The sequence below is a fragment of the Rosa chinensis genome, chromosome 1 (genome assembly GCF_002994745.2).
Source record: "Rosa chinensis cultivar Old Blush chromosome 1, RchiOBHm-V2, whole genome shotgun sequence".
NCBI lineage: Eukaryota > Viridiplantae > Streptophyta > Magnoliopsida > Rosales > Rosaceae > Rosa > Rosa chinensis.
The window spans coordinates 61,512,958-61,536,155 of record NC_037088.1 but is presented as its reverse complement, the minus strand read 5'-3'; the positions used below and the strand labels follow the sequence as shown (position 1 = coordinate 61,536,155).

Here is a 23,198-nt window from a genome sequence, read left to right as displayed (position 1 = left end):
GTTAGACGACTACCATTGCTTTGCATTAACTAAGTTTATTGGATTACGCTTTCTTTGATGAAATAAATGATGATGTAATTCCGTTTGGCTTATTAATAAAAGTTGAGTTCTTTCCTTTATGACTCCTTTTTAATTACGAGCTTTTCTCTTAAGGAATGGATGAACTACAATGTCTCGCTGATAGTGCGACTACGCACACCATTCTACGACATAGGCAATTATTCTTGGAGATGTTGCCTACATATTCCACTATGACTACGATGGCTGGGCCATCAGGTTTAGTTCAAGGACATGGAATGGCCCAATTCCTATTGCCAAATGGCACCTTGATTAAAGTCACTGAAGCTCTCTATGCTCCTAAGGCAAATCGAACCTTATTGAGCTTTAAAGATTTAAGAGCCAACGGATTCCATGCGGAAACGCATACTGAGAACGGAAAAGAGTTCCTTTGCATTACCTCTAATGATTGCGGACGAAAGCGCATCTTAGAGAAACTTATGTGTCAATCTAGTGGACTTTATGTCACTACAATTCGACCAATTGAATCCAATAATGTCATAAGAGAAGATCTCTTGGATTCTGACACATATTGGCTTTGGCATGACCGACTAGGGCACCCTGGTCGTGATATGATGCTCCGTATACTAAAGACTTCACACGGACATCCATTCTTCAGAGTGAGAAGAAGCAAGAATCGAGAATTGATTCCTGGACTTAACAAGACCGCAACAATTGCAGCATCTGGTGCTGCAGCCGTCTTGGGGCGCCATAAGGCTGGCCAAGTCCCATGTGATGACACCAACCATGAGCATAACGCCATGATTGTTCCTCCAAATAGCTACAATGCCATAGAAGGAGATGTAGTCACACATTTTGCTTCTAATAGCGCTACAGACGCTCAGGCCCAACCAAAATCCTCATTGGTTGCTTCTAAGGCCCCTCGCTCATTTTGCAAAGCCTGTTCCTTCGGGAAATTAGGACCGAGACCGTCCTACGCAAAGGATCCTAAAATACTCATTCCGTTCTTACAGAGAATCCAAGGGGATATCTGTGGACCAATTCAACCATCATGCGGACCTTTCAAATACTTTATGGTATTGGTTGATGCGTCGACACGCTGGTCACATGTCGCGCTGTTGTCCACTCGAAATGCTGCTTATGCTAAACTCCTCGCCCAGATTATCCGTCTACGGGCTCACTACCCTGACCATCCAATTAAGTCAATTCGACTTGATAATGCTGGGGAGTTTACATCGAAAACATTCGATGACTATTGCATGTCACTGGGGATTGATGTAGAACATCCAGTTCCCCATGTTCATACCCAAAATGGTCTCGCAGAAGCTGCTATCAAACGACTACAAATGATAGCACGGACATTGGTAATGCACACTAATCTCCCTGTTTCTGCTTGGGGATATGCAATATTACATGCAGCGACGCTAATTCGTCTACGACCCACTGCAACCCAATCTTACTCTGCGTTACAGCTAGTGACTGGGTACGAGCCTAATATCTCGCACTTACGCATTTTTGGGTGTACTATTTATGTGCCTATTACGCCGCCACAGCGTACTAAGATGGGTCCACAACGACGAATAAGCATTTATGTTGGATATGAATCTCCAACTATCGTCCGCTATCTTGAACCCTTGACAGGCGATCTCTTTACCGCTAGATTTGCGGATTGTCACTTTGATGAGACAGTCTTCCCATCATTAGGGGGAGATAAGAACACAAATGTTCAACAGGAACGACAGGAATTGTCGTGGTCTGTCCCCACTATGTCTCATCTCGATCCCCATACCGCACAGTCCGAACTTGAAGTGCGAAGAATAATCGAGCTCCAGAACGTAGCAGACACTCTGCCTGATGCGTTTTCTGATATTGCTAAAGTGACGAGATCACACATACCTGCTGCAAACGTGCCTGCAAGGATTGATGTCCCGAATAATGGACATAACGCCACTCCTTTAACGCTAGGAGATGGCACCATTGCTCAACATGGCAATAATGTGGCATCTATGGCTGTAGGTCCCGCAAGGAAGCGCGGTAGACCGATTGGTTCGAAGGATACTCGCCCTAGAAAAAGAGCGAATGAGGCACAAATAAATCCTTTGATCATCGATACTCAAAATCCGTCCCATGAGAATGTTCCGGATTATGGTTATGTCCAAGAGACATCATTGGGGGACGCCTCAGTGTCAGAACCTATCCATGAGAACATAGAGATCTCTGTAAATTACACTAGTGTACATGGGACGTGGGAAAGAAACTCCATCATCATTGATGATGTATTCGCGTATTCAGTGGCGCGTGAGATTATTGAGACCGATGACATCGAACCACGCTCCGTTGATGAATGTCAACGTAGAGCTGATTGGCCAAAATGGAAAGATGCGATCCAGGCAGAACTTGATTCTCTAACGAAAAGAAAGGTATTTGGCAAAATTGTACCAATACCACCCAACACCAAACCAGTTGGTCACAAATGGGTATTCGTTAGAAAGCGTAATGAGAAAAACGAGATTGTAAGATACAAAGCTCGTCTTGTGGCGCAAGGCTTCTCACAACGCCCTGGAATCGACTACGAGGAGACATACTCTCCCGTAATGGACGTTATTACGTTCCGCTACCTTGTCAGTTTGGTAGTTTCCGAAAAACTGAACATGCAGCTTATGGATGTGGTTACTGCATATCTATATGGGGATCTAGATACGGAGATATACATGAATATTCCAGATGGAATTCAACTACCCAAATCAAGTGGCTCTAATCCACGGAGCGCGTTTGCAATTAGATTGAAACGCTCACTATATGGATTAAAACAATCCGGACGAATGTGGTATAACCGTCTAAGTGACTACTTGATTGGTAAGGGATATGTCAATAACGAACTATGCCCATGTGTGTTCATAAAAAGGACAAGTTCCGGATTTTCAATAGTAGCGGTTTATGTCGATGACATGAACATAATTGGCACCCTTAAAGAGTTAAGGGAAACCGCTGAACACTTGAAATCCGAGTTTGAGATGAAAGATCTTGGGAAAACACGGTTTTGCCTCGGTTTAGAACTTGAGCACCGTAGAGATGGTATCCTGATTCATCAATCAGCTTATACCCAAAAGATGCTTAGGCGTTTCAACACTGACAAAATTAAGCCTTCAAGCACCCCAATGGTCGTCCGTAGTCTTGATCCAAAGAAGGATCCATTTCGTCCAAAAGATAACGATGAAGAAGTGCTAGAGGCAGAAGTGCCCTACCTAAGTGCAATAGGTGCATTATTGTACTTAGCACAATGCACGAGACCAGACATCTCATTCGCTGTGAACTTGCTAGCTAGATATAGCTCTGCGCCAACACGACGCCATTGGACTGGTGTTAAAGATATCTTTCGATACCTAAGTAGTACGATCGATATGGGCTTGTTCTATCCCTACAGAAAGAAGATGGATTCGGACCCATCAAGTGTCAGGAACGCCACACATAGTGGATTGCGTTCCCTCTCCCCATCCCAAAACGATATAAGTGTTTTGGAAGGTTTTGCTGATGCTGGGTACCTCTCTGACCCACACAAAGGTCGCTCCCAAACTGGTTATGTTTTCACCATGGGAAAAACCGCGATATCTTGGAGGTCTACAAAGCAGACCCTAGTCGCTACCTCTTCAAATCATGCAGAGATTATTGCTCTTCACGAAGCAGTTCGTGAATGTATATGGCTTCGATCCATAGTTACGCATGTTCGAAGCAATTGTGGTTTGAAGTCTACCACAGATGAGCCAACGAGCATTTATGAAGATAATGCTGCTTGCATTGAACAAATGAAGCAAGGTTACATCAAAGGCGACAACACCAAGCACATATCGCCCAAATTCTTCTACAATCAGCAACAACAGAAGCTCCTCAAGATCAAGGTGAACCAGGTTCGATCTGAGGACAATGTGGCAGACTTGTTCACTAAGTCATTGCCCAAATCCACGTTCGAGAAACATGTGGCAAGAATTGGCTTGCGGAAATTATCTGAACTCCCATGATCGTTGTCATCAGGGGAAGACACAGACATCAGGGGGAGATGTCTACATGTTCATCTCAAAAGCGTGAAGGGTGTGTTGTGCTCTTTTTCCCTTTCGACCGAGGTTATTTTTATCCCACTGGGTTTTTGTTACTCGGCAAGGTTTTTAATGAGGCAACAAGAGAAGCACCATGTTATCCAGAAACAAACTCCACACTCAACGCGCGTTGTGCTCTTTTTCTCCTTCGACCAAGGTTGTTTTTCCCACAGGGTTTTATTACTTGGCAAGGTTTTTAACGAGGCAAATTAGAAGCGCACCTCCAAGACAATACTACTGACATGATATATCCAAGGGGAGTGTTGTAGTAAATAGGTAAAATGTCTATATCATGGAGTATGCACTTAAGAAGTGGAGAATGTGTGGTTTATATGAAATGCACATTGAGAGGTAGAGAAATTGTGTAGCAAATATACTAATGTATGTAGGGCAAATTTACACTACTTTGTAACCCTATATAAACCCCCTCAATATGAGAAGAAGACTCACCAATTCACTCTTCAGTTTCTCTGAAACAAATTCCTTATTTTTTCTAAAAAAAAGCCCTAAATTTGTATCACCATCATGACCAAAAAATCAAAGCATCATGGGAAGTCAACACAAATTGATCAAGTTGGTTTATCAGTGTCCCAGATTGACCCCCATGAACTTTCCCTTTTCTTCCCTCAAGGAATTTATTCCATCATGTCAGCCAAATTGTGCAAACACACAAGTGACATACTACAAACAGAAATGATGTAATATTTTTCAGCTTTACAGGCTATAATTTTAGAGAGTTTAGAATGCAGTGTTTCACATCCTCCATTGTAGAGAGTGATCGTGAATGTTGAGGAAGAGAGGACTTGCATGGGAACAAGAGTCTTGTTTGGTAGCCAAGGATGACTTGCCTGCTCTTCCATTAGAGACTTCAGCTCTGTGTTCATAGTTCAAAGCTCATGCTTGGCCAGGCAATCATCCTGGCTAGTTTGACAGGCTCTTCTTTCCCATGCTAGGCCTTCTCTTCTTCTTTTGATCCATCAATGGGCAGAGCAAAATCGGGTAAATTACGGTTCTTTCATGAAGGATAGCTTTAATTTTCTATTTTGTTTTAGTACATCGTAAGTCTAATCTTAATCCTTATACATTACCCATCGACGACCAGTTGTGAAGACAAGAGTTGATTTAATCAGTAAGAAGGTTTAGATAGTCTTACCAAACATCGATTAGTCTTTAATCATATATATATTTTATACTAGCAACCTTCTTCGCTAATATTCTCATTTATATCATTCTTCGACAAAAAAAGTCTATTTATTTTGATAACGGTTAGATACTTGGATGAATGAGCACAAGTTTCGATCATCTGTTGTCTTGCATTAAAAGATAAAACAAAGTGTCTCTATCATTTTCCCTTTAGTTTAGGCCAAACCTAGCCCCGAGGCTAAAGTTTCTTTGTTCCCAAGCCCAAAGACAGCCCGGTGTTGATATGAATTGTCCCCAAAAGTAGCAGCTGTTGCATCTTCTTTCTTAACCCATAAATCTATATGGTGGGGGGAGTTGTTGAAATGCCAGCCCTCCCATTCTTTCTAGTTGAAGATTTTCTTCTCCTTCTTCCTCTTCTTCATTGCAGAGAGCAGTAAACAAGGACTCAAAGAAACCCATTTGATCAAAACATGTGGAAGTTCAATCGGATTGGTCCTCACAGTACGCCCAATACACAACGATTTTCCAACAAAATGTTTATTTCTTGTTGTTGTGCATATTTTAGGGTGATCGGTTTATACCCAATAGGAGTTTGATGGATCTTGATCAAGCTCAAATGTTTATTGACAAGCAGAACTATACCGAATCGGAACTCAAATTTCAATGTGTAAAAACATTATGTACAATAAGCACAAAACAAAGTTTATATGCATCAATAGCCTGAAAAAACTTATGAATTTGGTTGTTTAGAAATCAGAAGCCTGGTAATACTTATAAATTGGGGCTTTATGAAATTTCAGGGTTTTTATTCTTTCTCATAGTGTACTGTGGTTTGTTAAATCTTGGTTTGGTTCAACTGGGCTGTAGGAAATTTCAGAATTAGGTGATTTATGATATGAATGTGGATGGTTTCTGTGCGAGTGATTGTTGAATGTGTAGTGATTTGGGTAGGTTCTTTGGATTTCATGGTTTTTGACATTCTTGATAGGCTGTTATAGTTTATAGAATAGGGGGGATTTTTGGTGCTAATACTAATCTGAATTAGGATTAATAATTTTGAGTGTTTGAGATTATTGGATAGAAAATTAATCGTCGATGGGTTACTGGAATACGTGTCCTCCAATTTATGGTTTTCGTACCTTCTTGAAATGTTCTGACACTATTTTCAATTTGGATTGTTGATTTTGAGTTGCTGGAGATTTTTGGGTTCTTGAATATGAACTTAATTCTTGATGTGACTTGGGTTTCCTCCAAGTTCATCAATCTTTTATTGTATCAAATTTTGTTGTAGAATGATGCATCTAAATTTCTGATGGAGCTATTTGTAAGACCAGAGGTCAAAAATTTTTAGGTAAATTTGAATTTGACACAGCTCATAAGGAATTGTCAATGCATATGAAGAACCCAGATAGCTAATGTTTTCTTAATTATTGGTAGTTCTCATTTAAGGGATGGAGACCCAAAAAACTAACTTCCTTTCTCCGGATAGATACGAGAGAGATGTTTCCAGTAGGGATGGCAAAAATCTCCAGTGGGGTGGAGCTTCATTGGATACCCACTCCTAATGGGAAGAGAATTCATAGACAAATGGGGAATGGAGATGGGGATTCCCAATCCCTGCTATTTAAGATTAGAGATGGGGCGGAGATGGTATTGTGATCTCCATCCCCAAACCCGCCCCAATAATATGTATATATATTTAATTTATATATATATATTTATTTATTTATCAAAAGAGAACTTCATTCAAAACGAACGCAAATACAACGAGATAGAACACAAGATTCTACACCAAGAGAGGAATCTTGCACACGTAGACTTTTAACTGAAAGTCTATACTGACACACTGAATTAGCCAAGATAGCCCCGACTCTAAACAAAGAAAAGGTTGACTAACTTTCAATGCCTCTTTTGCAAGGCGGTGAGCAACGTTGTTGCCTTCCCACTTCACAAAATGCATACTACAAAACTCAAACGACTGTACTAAAAGTCTAACTTCATCTAAGAGATGTCCTTAAAAACTAAAATCATCACAATCAACTTGTAAAGAATTAATGATGGACAGAGCATCACCTTCTGTCTTCTACTTCCAATCTTTTAAACCCCACATGAGCAGTGAATCGAATGCCATGAATCAAGGCAAGAGCTTCAACTGACCTTGGTTGTAATCCAACGACCTGGGGAACTGCCATACCTCCTTTTAACCCTCCTTGGTGGTCCCTGAATACAACGCCCAGTCACATGCTCCATCAAAATTCATTTTCAAGCTCCCCAGCTGTGGTGGGCTCCAGGATACTAGAGAGAGTTGTGTCAAAGGTTGCTGGGCTCTTGTAATTTGACAAGCAAGGAATTCATTATGCCATTCCCCTGCCGACAAAGCTCATCCGGTGTAGGCGTTTTTTCCTCGTGCCTGTGCAGATTTCTGTTACTCCATAACTACCAACTCAAAAAGCTAAATTTTTCATGATCATTACCCACTGCAATAGTATTGACGTGTAGAAATAGATCAAGAAATGAATATATATATATATATATATAAATATATAAATTTATTTTTTATAATATAAATAACAAATATATATATATATATTTACTGACTACACTTTTAATTTAATGTTGTTTTGATTTTTACACTCACTGAATTATGATTTATGAATTTAATCACGTTTTAATTTTATTGGTTGTAGATTTTGATTTTAAAAAAGGAAATATGAGAAAAAAATATTTTATTTATTAAATTCTTATTGGAATTTGGGACGGGTTTGGAAACTTAGTGCCCAGTGGGAATGGGGACGGAGAATCCCCTATATATTTTTATTGGGGATTGGAGTGGAGAATGACTCCGGGGATGGGGATGGTATTGTGATCCCGCATCCCCTATCCACCTAATTGCCATCTCTAGTTTCCAAAGAGAAAAACGAATAGATAGTTGAAAAGGTTTATGGATTTATTGGATTGGAGATGCACATGTATACCAGCAAAATTGAAGGAAAACATTAAAAAAGAGCTAAAAGATGATTAATAAAGGGCAATTATGTCATTTTAAATTAAGGTGATGTGAAATTTCTGATATATCCTTTCAATTGATGGACTATTGACGGAACATAGACGGAGGTATCAAGTTGATTTGTTTTTAAAAGTTTAGGTACATTTTTGATTATTTTGAAAAATTAGGTATCATTCTGTCTGGTGCACTAAAGTTACAACCCCGTCGGTGATAAAAACTCTTTTACACTCCAACCTGTAGGTTAAAATAAATAAATATTTTATTATTATTATTATTTATTTTATTAAAACACAACTGCATTGTCGCTTTCTTTCTCTCCATCTTCTTCTCCTGTTTCTCTTCGCCTTCTTCTAGCTTTTTATGGGTGATTAGAAAAGCAACCATATTGAGTTATTAACAGAGTATAACATATTCAAGCAACCACAAGTAGCCCAAATTCCAACATCGCAAACACAATCGTGACCTCAACACTATGATCAACCATCGCACCACTACTATGATTTGATTGCTCGGGATTTGATCTGATCGGAGCTGCTTGAATCCAATTCATCAATTTTTCTTTCTGACTCCAAACTCTAACTCTATTCCTCTCTTTTTCTCCAAATCTGAATGAAGATTTAATTTTTGGTTTCATATAAATGATCCATGAAGGTTTGGGTATGAAAATTTGTATATTGTAGGAGGAAATAGAGAAACGAGAAGGATCATGAATGACTATGATCTGGGTAGCATGAAAGAGGAGAAGGGAAGAAACAATAAAATGACAGATGACTTGAGCTGTCAAATTTGACATATGAAACCAAGAATTGTTATCCACAGTGGATTTGAAGGATGGATTGAAGATGATGAAATCTACCTTTTGTATTCGTTGGAGCTCCACAGTGAATTTTGACACCACCGCTGGAAATGCTCTAATATAGTCTTTATTGCAGAAGTGCAATGATGTTGAGCTCACTGCCTTGGGCATGGGTATAAATTCGTAAAACCCGGTTACTTTGTATTTGTACTTTGCAGAAAATATAATGAATTGTATGACACATACAATTGCTATGCTGCTCCATGTCTAATTGCAAGAGTTTCTATAGTTATAATCCTACTTATTCTTTGTTTTACATAGAAAATGTGTTATGATTGTTTTGGGTATCACATTTATAAGGCTGTTCATGGTTTGATGGTGTTAGATTGGATTTTGTCCTAACTAATATGTTTTTGGCTCAGCTATTCCCACAGGCCACAGTCATCACAATTTCCTTTTTCTGTCTTATACATTTAGATCTTGTTGAAGGCTGAGAAACTCGAGCAGGCCGCTGTTACTGATGCATAAAGCCAAGGAGTTTCATCATATATTTATAGGAAGCATTTTTGGAAATACGAAATTATTTTTTCAAACATGAAGTGTGGATTGTAAAATGGATAGTGAGAATTTTACTCCTATTTTGGAAACCTTTCATTAGTAATCTATGTACAAGTGAACATGGTTTGTCAGCTCTTGCGACTGTCCTTTGTCATTTCCATCAATAAGTTCTTGATACTATAATTAATACGAGAATACTTTGAATGCAGAGATAGATGTTTGCATTCAAAAACTGATCAGTGTTGCATATCACTTGTTGGTTTGGACTTGTAGTGCTTTTAATTTGAAAGCAGATGGCCATATGAGATGAGCTCAAACTTGGTTTTTAGTTCTCTAAACTTAACAGGGGAAGAGTCAGCATAGTCTAATTACATCAACTATAGAAAATTGTCCTAGTAATCATGTGGTCACTATGATCTATTAGAGTTATAAAAATTGACAGTGGTGACCCTAAAATATGCAGAAATTGAATACTCATGCTCCATCTTTTTTACATCCCCAAAGCCTTCATCATTTATCACTGATCTGTAGATGCAATAATCATGAAAATGTCATCAACCAGTGGGTACAAACTCCAAGAGTAAAAAAGCTACCACCATTATTATTTTCGTACCAGTTATGCATCATGTAATATGTGAATATATTGAACAAAAATCAATTGAAATTAGTTTGCCAAACTTCTCAAGGAATAATTTAATGAGATCAATATAAATATACAATTTGTATCGTACATTTCCCATATTACTTGGCTCCTTACTATTTCTTCTTTGATTATAGGTAAATCATAACAACCTTCTTCACCGTTATTCAACAATAATTGAGCTAATTTATGTTTTTTTTTTTTTTGGGAAAGTGAGCTAATATTGTTTAGTCAATTTCTTGCATATGTTAAAAAGAAAAAAATTCGAAAGTAAATGGGGAAAACAAACAAAGGGGTTCGGTTAAGCATTTCCCTTCTCTTGGTTTAGGCCCAAACTTGGTCCCAAAAGTAGCAACGGTTGGATTTTCCTCCCCCCACCTATAAATCTATTTGGCGGGAGTTGTTGGAATGCCTGCATTCCCATTCTTTCTGGTTCAAGATTTTCTCCTCCTCCTCCAAGGACTCAAAAAAAAAAACCCATTTGATCAAAACATGTGGGAAGTTCAATCGGATTGGTACTCCCCAACTCGCATGAACAGCAGCCCAAATACCCAGTACGAATTTCCGGTAAAATATTCACTACCCTCTTTCTTGTTCATCAAGATTTTCACTTTTCTTTGATTCTCTTTGCCATTCTTTGTGGAAAGTCTGTTCCTTTTTGGGTTTATTGATAATTTTTTGTTCTTAGGGTGATCGGTTTATACCCAATAGGAGTTTGATGGATCTTGATCAAGCCCAGAGCTTATTGACGAACCGAACTGTACCGAATCGGAACTCGAATTTCAATGTATGAACACTTTGCTTCTTGTCAGTTTTGGTTTTTGAATGTTGTGATTGATGATTGTTCTGAAAATCAAGAATTGGGTATGTCAGGGTTTTAGATGAGCATTTCAGTTCTTACTTTTGCTATAAGCAGTACTTGAATTCCTTGAATGCTGAAAATGGGTGTCCTAGTTCTTGGGTGTTTTGGGTTTTTGATGGGTTTTGGTTTTCTTTTCTGTTGTGGCAGGAGGCATACAGACAGAAATTGCAGGACCAACTGACTTTGGATTCAGATGGGAACCCTTTTAAGATGTTGGTTTTTAGGGGAAGCCCAAAATCTAGTAGAAAACCGCTTCTTTGTGTTGATGAGATGCGCCGGAGTGATGAATTTGATAGTAATATGATCAAACCTACTCAGCTTCGAAGTTTGCCTAAGGTATTGGAATATCTCAAGCATTAATCTTGAACCTTGACTTGAATTATCTGTCATTTACTGTTTAGTGGTCAACATATGAACTTTACAAAGGGATGTAGATTACTGAAATAGACAGAAAGTTTGAGATACTATTTATAGTGGTGTGTGCTTCATGCATAGTTTTAGTGTTTCTGCAGTGGTTTTCTGAGCTTATGAACTTTAAAATGGGAAAAGGATAACTCAAAGAAGCTGCAGTTTGAGACAATTGTGATAGTGTTGTATGCTTTGTGCATAATGTTAGATTCTATTTTCGGACTTGAAGTGAGTTTATGGTGCAGAATACAATATCCTTTTGACACCCTAATCTAAGTGTACATGATTCAATATCCAAGTTTGTGCTGCTGTAGGGAGAAAGTAGAGTTCTGGATGCACCAAACATGAGAAATGACTTTTACATGAACATCATGGACTGGGGAAAGAACAATGTTCTTGCAGTTGCTCTGGGCCTCGATTTATACCTCTGGAACTCGGAGACAGTAAATGTACGTAAGCTGTTTCATGTCAATGAGAATGATCACCCCACAAGTTTAGCTTGGTCTCAAGATGCCAAATATTTGGCAGTTGGATATAAGGGCTCGAAACTCCAACTCTGGGATGCTGAGGCTTCCAAGCTGGTAAAGCTCTTATTATTTTTAACTAGTTTACTCATTACTTTTTGACATTTTTGGTGAACGAAGTTGAAACCATTGTTCATCTATATGTGTCACACAGGTTAGAAGCCTAAAAGGCCATAATCGCAGGGTAGCGACCATTACTTGGAATGGTCACACATTAACATCAGGCAGCCGAGACCGGTCCATTATTAACCATGATGGTATTTTGTGACTGTTACTAAACCTAAGCTATTCTATTCTGATTCTAAATCATTGGTTGAGTGGAATTATTCGCTTTTTTCTTTTCTTTTCTTATATTTGTTCCCTAATGTTGACAGTCAGAGCAAGAAACAATGTGACTTGCCATTTACGTGCACACTCTCAAGAAGTCTGTGGCTTGAAATGGTCGGAAACAGGCAATTTATTGGCAAGCGGTGGCAATGAAAACCTCTTGTACATTTGGGAATCCTCGAGAATGAACTCATCGAAATACTTGTATTGTTTCAAAGACCATTGTGCTGCAGTCAAGGCGCTTGCTTGGTGTCCTTATCAGTCTGGTGTACTTGCCTCTGGAGGAGGCACAGAAGATGGGTGTATTAAGTTATGGAATACACAAATGGGGACCTGTATCAACACCATTGATACCAACTCTCAAGTAAGTTAGAGAAACTAGTCTTCAACTTATAAGCTTTTAATGGTTTTATGATATTCTAATCTGTTACAAAACAATCCAGGTCTGTGGGTTGGAGTGGAACAGGCATCACAAAGAGATACTGAGTGGCCATGGTTATAGTCCGAGCGAGCAAATCAAGAATCAGCTATGCCTCTGGAGGTATCCTTCCATGGAAAAAGTGGGGAACTTGAAGCGCCACACCTCCAGAGTCCTTCAGCTTTCTCAGGTTTGACATCCCACAATTTTCTTTCTTAAGTCGTTAAGGTTTTGTGGTTGTAGATAGAGTTTATAGGCTCTAACTTTGGTCATTGTATTGATTTTGTTGCAGAGCCCTGATGGGTTAACTTTAGTATCAGCTGTTGCAGACGGGACTCTTCGGTTTTGGAACATCTTTGGACCCCCATGTGCTGACAATTCAAGGCTCTCAGCTCTGGACAGTTTTTTGTCTAATAAGACTTCTCCAATAAGATGATCATGATAGTGTACAGCTAATACCGTTTGTATATTAAGAACATTACATGTATACATGAGTAATAAGGAAATAGTACAAGCTCTTGTTTTTTTATCTGCCTTTGTTTGCACCATATTAGTACATGCCGCCTAACTAAACTCTATCACAGTCGCAGCAAAACAGAAGGCAACCAACTCAAAATTGTTATCAGTTTTCTCATGGTGAAATAAACTGAATTCATTCAGCCTCCGAGTCATCGCTCTTGTTGTCCACATAAATCTCTGCAACTTCGCCATCTGATGATTTCTCCTCTTCTTCTCTTTTCCTCCTTTCTTCTTCTTCCTCTCTTTCAACAGCTCGAGCCTTTGCAATTTCAAGTCTAGAACTGACTGCTTCCCATGAAACAAGTTTCTCCAAAAAGAATGTTATGTAATCAGCTCGCCGGTTCTGCAGTATTAACCAAAGATTTACAGGGTATTAGACAGAGTTCCATTTAACACCCTCTCATAAGAGGAAAACTGCATGTTTAATTAACAGGGTCTCACCTGAACATCGAGGTAGTAAGCATGCTGTTGAAACAAAACATATTTCCACAACAAATTTAGCAATTCAGCAAAAACCAAACCCATATATAGTATATAACTATTTTCAGACATGAATATACAAGATAAATTACAAATACCTCCCAAACATCGATGGTAAGGAGCGGCTGCATTGAGCAATAAGAAAAGTCATTACCCATATGAACTTCTTATGAAGTATCTCATTACTTAAGTTGGGAAAAACTTAATGAATCATGATACTCACAGAATAATCCCATATAAGGGGGTTTACTGCATTAGGACTCTTCACCACTACAAGCCTTTTGTCTTCGTCCGTTGGATTAGGATTTACTGCATTTTCAACATCAAGTCTATTTGCTTTATCTGAAGAAAACAAAATAATAGAGAATATTACTGTATGCCAAATGCAGGGTCACAACAGAATTTGCGGTCTTAAAGGCAAAGAATAAGACATGCCAATCGGAAGCCAAACCCACATGCAAGCCAAGCCCAACCAGAACCAAACTGTGTAGCCGCAGCCAACCTTATATCATCAATGAATCTCTCAAAAGAACCAAAATCTCTATTAATTAGTTCTAGAAGTTCCCCGGATGGCCTTCCTCCACCACCTGGTTTCATGGACTCCCAGAAGAAGTCATGGTTCCAGATCTGCATAAAGGTGAAAAAGCAATACGTGAATAGGTAGTTAACTTTGAAATGACTCTTTCAATAATGACACTGAAGCATATGCATGATGGTATTGATGCAGAACATAAGTAAACACTAAATGCTTGAAAAAGTTTGTCATAGACGTTTGTCATAGACGCCATAGGAGGATTCAATCGATCACTACCTTAACAATCAAGGAGTTCAAAATTCTATCGAAATAATCATCTCATGAATAGCATACCTGTGCAGCATTGTTGAAAGGTGGAAGCAAATCTCCGTTGTTGTGTGTAGCAAGTATAATATCTTCCAACGACAATTCATCTAGCTCGGTTCCTTCGATTTGCTTGTTTAGGTTATCCACATAACCCCTATGGTGCTTCCCCCAGTGATACTCCAGAGTCTCCTTGCTCATATGCGGCTCCAGCGCATCCTACTCAAAAATTACAAATCAAACCAAACCGTCACAATTTCGAAAAACACAACATTAACCGGCTCAACATTGTCATCTAAACTAACCCAGTTCACAAATTTCACAGCCATTGTCAGCTAAAATTCTCAGTCTCCTCATTTACCAATACTAACCAATGAAGGGTCAAAAAGATTGAAACTTGATTGAAATGTTCCCTTATAATGAACTTAAAGTTTGGTACTTGCTGATTGAAGCCTAAATCCACACTCAAATTAGAAACTTAAAACCTTACCAGTGGATATGGAGGAGGCTTCAGCTCAAATTTGGCACAGATACTACTTGTTCCAGCTTTCCTTTTGCATTGTCTCTGAAAATTCCAAAACAAACAAGAAACTACATAAACCCAATTCAAAGTTCAATACTTTATAAGACACTAGAGTAAGCTCAGTGAGGAAAACCTGTTTCTTTAGCCATTGCAAGCTTGAAGGTGATCCCAGACTTCCAGTGAGGCCTGTAAATTGAAACTTAAAAGCTTAAACCCAAAACCCTTGACAGAGAGAGAAAAAGGGGAGAGAGTGATACTGACCTTTCCATGGTGGGCCCAGTGCGGAAGTTAGCGAATTGGGCGCAGCGAAAGGTGGTGGTGTTGTAGCTGCTGCTAGTACTGCTAATATTACCATGTCGGAAAATTTGAAAGCTTCGGATAAAGGAGAAGACTGAGAGAGTAGAGAGTGGGAATTTTAGATTCTGGGAGGGCCTCAAGTGAAATATATATAAACTTTACCTGGTCGGGTCGGGTCGGGTGAGGAAAACTTGATAACCCTATTCCACGAGATGATGAGGGAGAAAAATACAGTAAAATTTTATAAATTAAATAATTAATCTTTTAAGGGACTAAACAAATTTACTTCCTGTAAGGCCCCTGATTGCATCGAGCCATCGAGGGAAGACTCTGAGTCATAAGAATGTTCCTTGGCTGTCTACATTTTCGTAGAGCCATTCTATTAGCTTCCCAATAGTTAAAAACGACACGTCGAACTTGAGGAATTGTTTTTTTGGAAGACATACTTGAGATTCTAAATTGGCGAAAATTGTCAATTTACATCCCATTCGTTAATTCTAACATTTTTCATCCAAATGTGAGAGATATGTGCCTACATACCTTTGAGTTACTCAATAACATTTAAAGGTAATAAGGGAGTGAATCATTCCATTCGGTCAACGAATGAAAATCACAATGTATAGAATATTTTTGTAATAGTTTCACTCTACCATGGCGATTAATAATAGATCGGTGTCGACTGCCTTATATAGCTATATCCTTAAGGACTTTGCAAAATTTAATTTCTTGATGAATAAAGATTATGTAAATGTTCAATTAAATCCAGAATATGTGTCTGACCCAAACTCGAGGTTACTTGCTCTAGTTGAAATAGAGTTTATATTAGAGATATTCTCGAAGAATCTTAGGAGATATCCAATCAATGTACGATTATATTTCCATGTAAAACTTTATCTCTATGCTTGTAATCCTCTACATAAAGAGGCTCATATTATCAATGAAAGTACGATTTAATTCTCTCCCAATTCAGTTTTCCTTAAACAGTAAAATCATTTTGGTTAGTGTAACAGAAAGTAGTAAACAATATATTTTGCAACATTTCATTATTTGATGAATAAAGAAAAAATAAACCATTATTTCTAGAAAATTTGGTTTTGGGCATCCTCGAAAAAGAAATAGAATGAAATTACTAGCTTTGATAGTTAGAGGGACTAGGGAACGGCCTATCGGCTGTAAATAGCAAAATATCTTTTTAAATTTTCTATCATGTCGGTTAGCGCACCTCCTTTGAGTGCGTGATGATTACCCAATCTGAATAAGGTAAGGAAGGAAGCGGACAAGAAGAAAGCCACGTAGAAAGGAGGGAGTAATAACATAATTGAACATTCCAACCCAATCCTAATATGACCCTCTTATTTCCTCAAATCAACTGCTAAATATTTAGATATTCATGTGTAGGTTATTTATGCAATTTTTCAACCAAATTGAAAATCGTTAGGACATTTATAATCGTGATTTATCAATTATGAACATGAACGGTTCATGTTTGACAAATTTAGTTTGTTCATTGATTTGATTTAGTTTAGTACCTCAACGGTTAGTAATTCAGAAGAAAAAAGAAACATCTAATGGTTAATGACTCGGCATAAATCTACTCATCCTAGAAAGACTCCAAGGGATAGTCCTTCACGGCATAACATTTTAACCTTCAGTAAGGGCTTAAAACGTGGCTATTGCGGAAACCTTTTGAATGCATCCATGGATTCCAGCATTTTCCAAAATGGAGATTTTTTCACAAAAGGCAGATGTAGAGTGTCTTCTTGCTCAATGTCACTGGTAATTCCAGTTTCACCTTGTCTCCCTATAACCACATATTGTTTCTTTGCTGTCCTAGTACGTTTATCCTCATTCAATATACATTCTGCAGTTCTACAAGGAGATGGCTAACTATACGTTTATCCTCATATTGTTTCTTTGTTGTCCCAGTACGTTTCACCTTGTCTCCCTGTAACCTCAAGTTCACGATTGCCTTTATCCTCATTAAAGCATCTTAACACTTTCTGGATGTAATTTGGTTGATGGACCAAAATTTCATCCGCACTGTGCTTGGACTCCATTTCTTTGATTTAATTTTCATCTCTTGTACCGATACAGTTCTCTTTACCGTTATGACGACCATTATGGGAGAATACGTCTCCTCGTAATCAACCATAGGGCGTTGAGAAAATTCTTGCGCCACTAGACAAGCCTTGTGTATCACAATTTCTTTGTTCTCATTATGCTTCCTTACAAATACCCATTTAAATTCTATGGGTTTAACATAGGAGGTGTAGGAACAACAGGTCCAAACACCTTTCTCTTTGTCAAGGAATCTAATTTGACCCGGATTACTTATTTCTTTTCTGGCCAGTTGTCTCTTCATTGATATTGATCAACAAAGCAAGGTTCGAGATCACCGCTTATTATAATTTTGGTGGCCACCGCAAATACTAAAATATCATCGATGATAATATCATTCTGATTCTAAACCTCACTAAATTTACCGAGATTTCTCTATTCTCGGGAGTGGGTTCAAATGTTGGAGTGTCCCCCAACATGATTGTATTCTATACGCTATACATCTAGAATTGTCCGCACTTCACTATTTTCATGCGGTTTGGGGATCAATATGAGACATAGTGGGGACATTTCATGTTAATTCACGTCGTTCATCAAGAACGGTGATGTTTTTTTTTTTATTTTTTGAATAACGAACGGTGATGTTCTTATCTTCTCCTAATGGCGGGAAGACTGTTTCATCAAAGTGACAATCCGCAAATCTAACGGTAAAGAGATCGCCTGTCAAGGGTTCTAAAGATCACATAATGGATGAGATTTATAGTCGACATATTTTAGAAATGAAAATTAAATCAAAGAAAAAATTTTGTCATGTTGACTTGTAGCGGTCAAATGACGCCATGCAATTACAAACTCAAACAATGCAACAATTCACCTTTACTCAACAGTATTCCCACACAAACTTACTACCCGGTACCCACGTTCATTTTACTTTTTCTGATTTTCTCTACACCTTTTTTGTCGGCAAACCGCAATACTGAACTTTCTTTACCATTCATGGCAGACACTGGACTAGACCAAAATAATGACCAATCATCCCTAAATTCGTTGTTGATGCCCACAACTCCTCTCCAACTCTCCGGATTTCTCACCGGAGACACCATTCAAGTCGGAGGCGACACTGGGAATTTGAAATTCTCAATTCAGTTCAATAGGATAAACATATCACTGATTACAACAACAGCCTGTTTAACACTCTTGGCGCAGATGCATCTTACTCCGAAAATGAACATCGTTCATGTCAAAGTTCAAGTTTTTCTTCATATGTGACACCACCAAATGATGTTCAAGAACTAGAAGATCAGAATAGTCAATTTCCTGAAGAGGTGGCAGTAGTACTGGACCAATTGTGACGAGAGGCTGAGAAGTGGGGTGATATCTCCAGTGAACTATTTTCCTCGAATATCAATGTTGTCGTCACAGTTAAGGCCTGGTGGGAAGAAGAGGCATGGAGGAAAGAATCAAAAGACTGATGATGTGTTTGAGACGGTGCTAAGAAGGCATAGGTTTCCATAAGGTCATGCACTTCTTATGCTTTCTTTGTGATGGCAACTCGGGGTTCTGTTAAGTCCTCTTCATTTGGGGAAACAAGTAAGCAACTTGGTCGAATGTGGTGCCAACTCCCTCAAACAAAGAAAAGGGTATGTGATCTCTCAAATTCTCTCTCCACGTTCAATCAAAAACTTGCTATTCAGTTTTCTTGTACTCGTTTATTTCGAAACAAAAAGGAAAACTAAAAGATATATACATTCTGCAGTTCTAAAAGGAGATGGCTATCAAGGACAGCGCAAGGTATAAGAAGCAATGCGTGCAGTTAATGAAAAAGCCAACTCAGAGCACTGCAAGAAAGTAGAAGATGTAGATGCATAACAAGTATATCTAAGAATGGCTTCCAGATAATTATGATTCATTATTCTTATTTGTTATATGTTGAGAGAATCTTAGCATATTGTAATGCAAGTTCTAATAATAATCTGTGTCCGTATTACTTCTCTGATTACTTATTGTTTAAGAAAAATGTCTCAACTTTTGACCCAATCTTAGCATAATGTTTTCCATATTTGATCAAAGTCATTCATTCTTATAGGAAAGAGATTAGGTGAAAATTGTAGTCAAGATAGGATTCTCTATCTTATAGAATAATTGGAAATGGAGTACTGGATAAACGTCGTATTCATGAAATCTGTATGAAGGATATGGAGGAGATTAGGTGAGAATCATTCTGTCTGCACTAATTTTCAATATAATAAGGAACAATTCCATCATCAGATGGAAGTTTCAGATACAGATTTCAGAATAGATATTGAAAGAATTAAAGAACATTAGCATATATTGAAGATCAAACATTGACAGTCACATACAATAGAACTTGCAGATTACAAAATTGGGTCCTAGAACTATACATGCGTACAGAACACTACTGGGAGGTTGGGGCAGCAGTAGGATGAAAATATTGCTATTAATACCCTATAGGGAGAAAGGTTTTGTATACACATCATATTGTTGATCGGCAGTTAGCTGTGGTTCCTGCAGCAAAAACCAAAGGAACGTTAGAGATGCCAACTGAAATCAGCATAGACACACCCACAAACTTGGATCCCATGTATGGTCAAACTCATGTTAAAGGCATTGATAATCATACCTGTCTCAACCTTCCGAGACTCCCTCCTGTCAAAAGCATGGAGATAAGGGTTGTCACAATACCGCCTCCAGCACCACCATCAGTGTTACGGATGGTGGATCGCATTGCATTCAACATGTTTCCGTATGTGGTTGCATGTCCGCGCTCTATGGCTTGGATGAAAGCATAAGTCATGGCACCAGTTGAGGTAATCTTTGACAGAGCCTGTGTTCAGTGAAGTGTTGGCTTTTATCTTAGTAACCTTATGCTAGAAAAGGCAACATTGGCACTTTAGTTGAATTAACTGTTCAAAGCTTTTGTCCACTACTTACTGAGGTATCAGCAGAGGTCTGATCATCGTCGCAGCCACTGAAGGAAATGGCCTCACCACCACTTGTTCCCTTCCAAACACCTGATCGAGGACGATGGTCCTCCCATATGTACCTCCCATTTCTACATCCACACAGAAGAATGCACCAATCAAACAGATATCAGAGCAACGATAAGCAGAAAAGTCTCTAAGAAGAAATTGAAGTGTGCTACAAGGACATAACAAATTTAAGCAACAAAATATATAAAACTGTGAGTTACCTGTCCATTCTACAGAGAAATGGCAAATCTAGCACAGTACCACTATGGCAAGCATCTACAATAGCATGAAGTTTAACTCCAGCAGGAAGAGGTCTAACAATTGTTGCATTGATCTCATCATCCACGATCATCCCCTGAGTCTCATAATCCGTGGGACACAGTGTCTCATCATATCCATCCACCTCGTCTCCAGTGTAGTTCCGCTGCTGTGATCCATGCCCCGAATAATGAAACACCAAAGAATCCCCTGCTTGACAACCTTGCACAAGCCAAAACAGTGCCATTCTCATGTTTTGTTTGGTTGGCCGTCGAAAAGGATCAGCTTCTTCTTCTACAAGTAATGCAGATAGAGATTAAGATCAGAAGCTATCTTGCATTACTTTTTTCGGAACAATTTCTAAAGACATTCTAAAAGATACAGTGGTTCCTTATCAATTTCAAAACCAGTTCTTACTAGCAGTCATTAATTTTCAAGTTGTGCACCGACGCATACTGTGCACGCACATAATGTCAAATTCAGTTGTTCAGGACCAACATGACAAGAATAAAACCCAAAAAAACAAAACAATGGTTTTGAAGATTAAGTAGAAATTAAGGCGAACTTCAGATTGAGCATTGCTACTCGCCAATTACGGTTTCCTAGTAATAACACCTAGTGGTCACCAATGAAGTATTAACAATATACCAAACACTAAAACATACAAACAAGTACTATTTCATTTACAATGAATTTGGAATAATTCAACCATTTTGCAATGCATCTAGAATAAGGACCACCTGGAGATAAAGCCTACCACAGTTCAATTCACACACAATATCAAAAAATCAATACTTTAAAATAAAAATCAAATCTTTAAAATGAAGAAAAAAATCAAGAGCTACCTGTGAGCATGACAATGGAAGACTCCGGAAACTTGAACTTGTTGACCAGCAAATACTTCATACACTTGGCGTCGTTAATGCAGCCCTTGAGCTCGTGCCGCGTTCCCTTGTACGACACGGCGCACAGCACCGCCCTCTTCCGTCCGTGGGCCGGCGGCGGAGGCGAGTGTCCGTACGGAGACGGCGGCGCGTGGGGGGATTGCGGATGAGGAGGAAGGAGAGATCGGGAGGAGGAGGAGGTTCCGGCGATGCGGGTGACGGCGTTGCATAAGCCGCAGCGGATTACCTGAGCGCCAGCTGGCAGCTGGAGAGGTGTGTGGCAGTTGGAGCAGTCAACCAGCATTAACATGGTGGATTGAATTTTGAAGAAAAGATTGAGAATTTGAATTTGAATCAAAGAAAAGATTGAGAATTTGAGGAAGATGAGCAATTGGGTGTGAAGAAGGAGATGGGATTGGGAATTTAAAGGTGGGTTTGCTTTGGTTTTCTAGAGTTGCAGAATGTGGAGTTGGTGGTGGGGAGAGGAAGCTGACGAGGAAGACGAGAAGCTTTGACTGGCGTGCCTTCTTCAAATTGGACAAATAATGACTAATGACAATTTGCGATGTGATTAATTAATTTATCTTGCAATTTGCCAAAAAACAAAATAATAATTGAAAATTCAGCTTGGACAAGACGTACTAGGCTCAAGGGATAATAACTGCGGGAGAAGTGATTAGAATCATGAAGAATCATAAGCTAACCTTGTTTTCGTATTTGCTTTGTTAGCTGTGTTGAATTTTCCAGACACTACTCTTGTACCGAGTAATATGTAAAGCGGAAAACATTAGTTACAATTGATTTGAGTGTTCTTACGGTGTTGAGAATGTATATTTAACACTTTGATAGATGTAGAGGTAAATATCGGTGATTGATGAAATAAAGAATGAGGCGAAAACCATGACATTGATGAACAAACATGGAAGAGTTGGCACGGCTATAATAAAACCCTTGGTAATATTCAAATCTAGCTAAATTATGCCAACGAGGTTTGGCTCAGTTGGCATGGGCGGCCTCGTGCTGGAACCCCCACCCGAGTTCGATCCCCTCTGCCAGCAGGCCTCGTTGGTTCGCGATCTGTAAGTACCTGCGGAAATCCATACCTGTGGGCTGTGTGACAGTTAGGTGTCACCGTAAGTCCTGCAGGGTTGAGGTTGTAGGCGTGCCCTGGCGATGGTGGTGTAGCGTAACCAAGCTCTCACCTAAACTTTTTGTAACCAAGAAAAAAAAAAACATAAGTTAATATAAAAAGCCGAAAACAAATATTTATGTGAACTTGTAATTTTGTATATTGTAATTATGGGTTGATTACACGCATATACAAAATATTTAGAAGATATGTCAACACATATCTGCGGGGGTTGCCATTTTCCGGTGTTGATTTATATAGATTAACAAGTGTTACAAGTTTCTATAAAGCTAAAACCACTTTGACTTTACAGGTTTCTATTAATAATATGTGCAACTTTTATTAAGAAATGTTATAGAATCCTCCACTTAGTGGAGTAGTTTGGAACCCAAGTCACAAGGTGACCCTGCAACCGACTCACACAAGAAAT

General features: G+C 38.8%; 3 protein-coding genes across 3 annotated transcripts; 1 reads left to right on the top strand and 2 right to left on the bottom strand.

Moving 5' to 3' along the window:
• The first annotated feature begins 10,633 nt into the window (after nucleotides 1–10,633).
• Nucleotides 10,634–13,276, top strand: LOC112174358 (cell division cycle 20.3, cofactor of APC complex). The gene is made up of 8 exons (XM_024312121.2): nucleotides 10,634–10,820; nucleotides 10,942–11,040; nucleotides 11,263–11,451; nucleotides 11,838–12,104; nucleotides 12,202–12,304; nucleotides 12,422–12,738; nucleotides 12,818–12,982; nucleotides 13,085–13,276. The coding sequence occupies exons 1-8, from the start codon at nucleotides 10,662–10,664 to the stop codon at nucleotides 13,226–13,228; spliced, it is 1,443 nt and encodes a 480-aa protein (XP_024167889.1). The 5' UTR covers nucleotides 10,634–10,661; the 3' UTR covers nucleotides 13,229–13,276.
• On the bottom strand, nucleotides 13,240–15,575 carry LOC112174368 (superoxide dismutase [Fe], chloroplastic). The gene is made up of 9 exons (XM_024312128.2): nucleotides 15,414–15,575; nucleotides 15,286–15,338; nucleotides 15,120–15,194; nucleotides 14,660–14,848; nucleotides 14,247–14,418; nucleotides 14,015–14,133; nucleotides 13,890–13,916; nucleotides 13,753–13,776; nucleotides 13,240–13,654 (listed from the first exon to the last, which is right to left on the bottom strand). The coding sequence occupies exons 1-9, from the start codon at nucleotides 15,505–15,507 to the stop codon at nucleotides 13,445–13,447; spliced, it is 963 nt and encodes a 320-aa protein (XP_024167896.1). The 5' UTR covers nucleotides 15,508–15,575; the 3' UTR covers nucleotides 13,240–13,444.
• A 4,234-nt stretch (nucleotides 15,576–19,809) lies between these two features.
• On the bottom strand, nucleotides 19,810–22,162 carry LOC112195942 (metacaspase-1). The gene is made up of 5 exons (XM_024336184.2): nucleotides 21,601–22,162; nucleotides 20,719–21,049; nucleotides 20,460–20,580; nucleotides 20,149–20,352; nucleotides 19,810–20,033 (listed from the first exon to the last, which is right to left on the bottom strand). The coding sequence occupies exons 1-5, from the start codon at nucleotides 21,947–21,949 to the stop codon at nucleotides 19,974–19,976; spliced, it is 1,065 nt and encodes a 354-aa protein (XP_024191952.1). The 5' UTR covers nucleotides 21,950–22,162; the 3' UTR covers nucleotides 19,810–19,973.
• Between the last annotated feature and the right edge of the window lie 1,036 nt (nucleotides 22,163–23,198).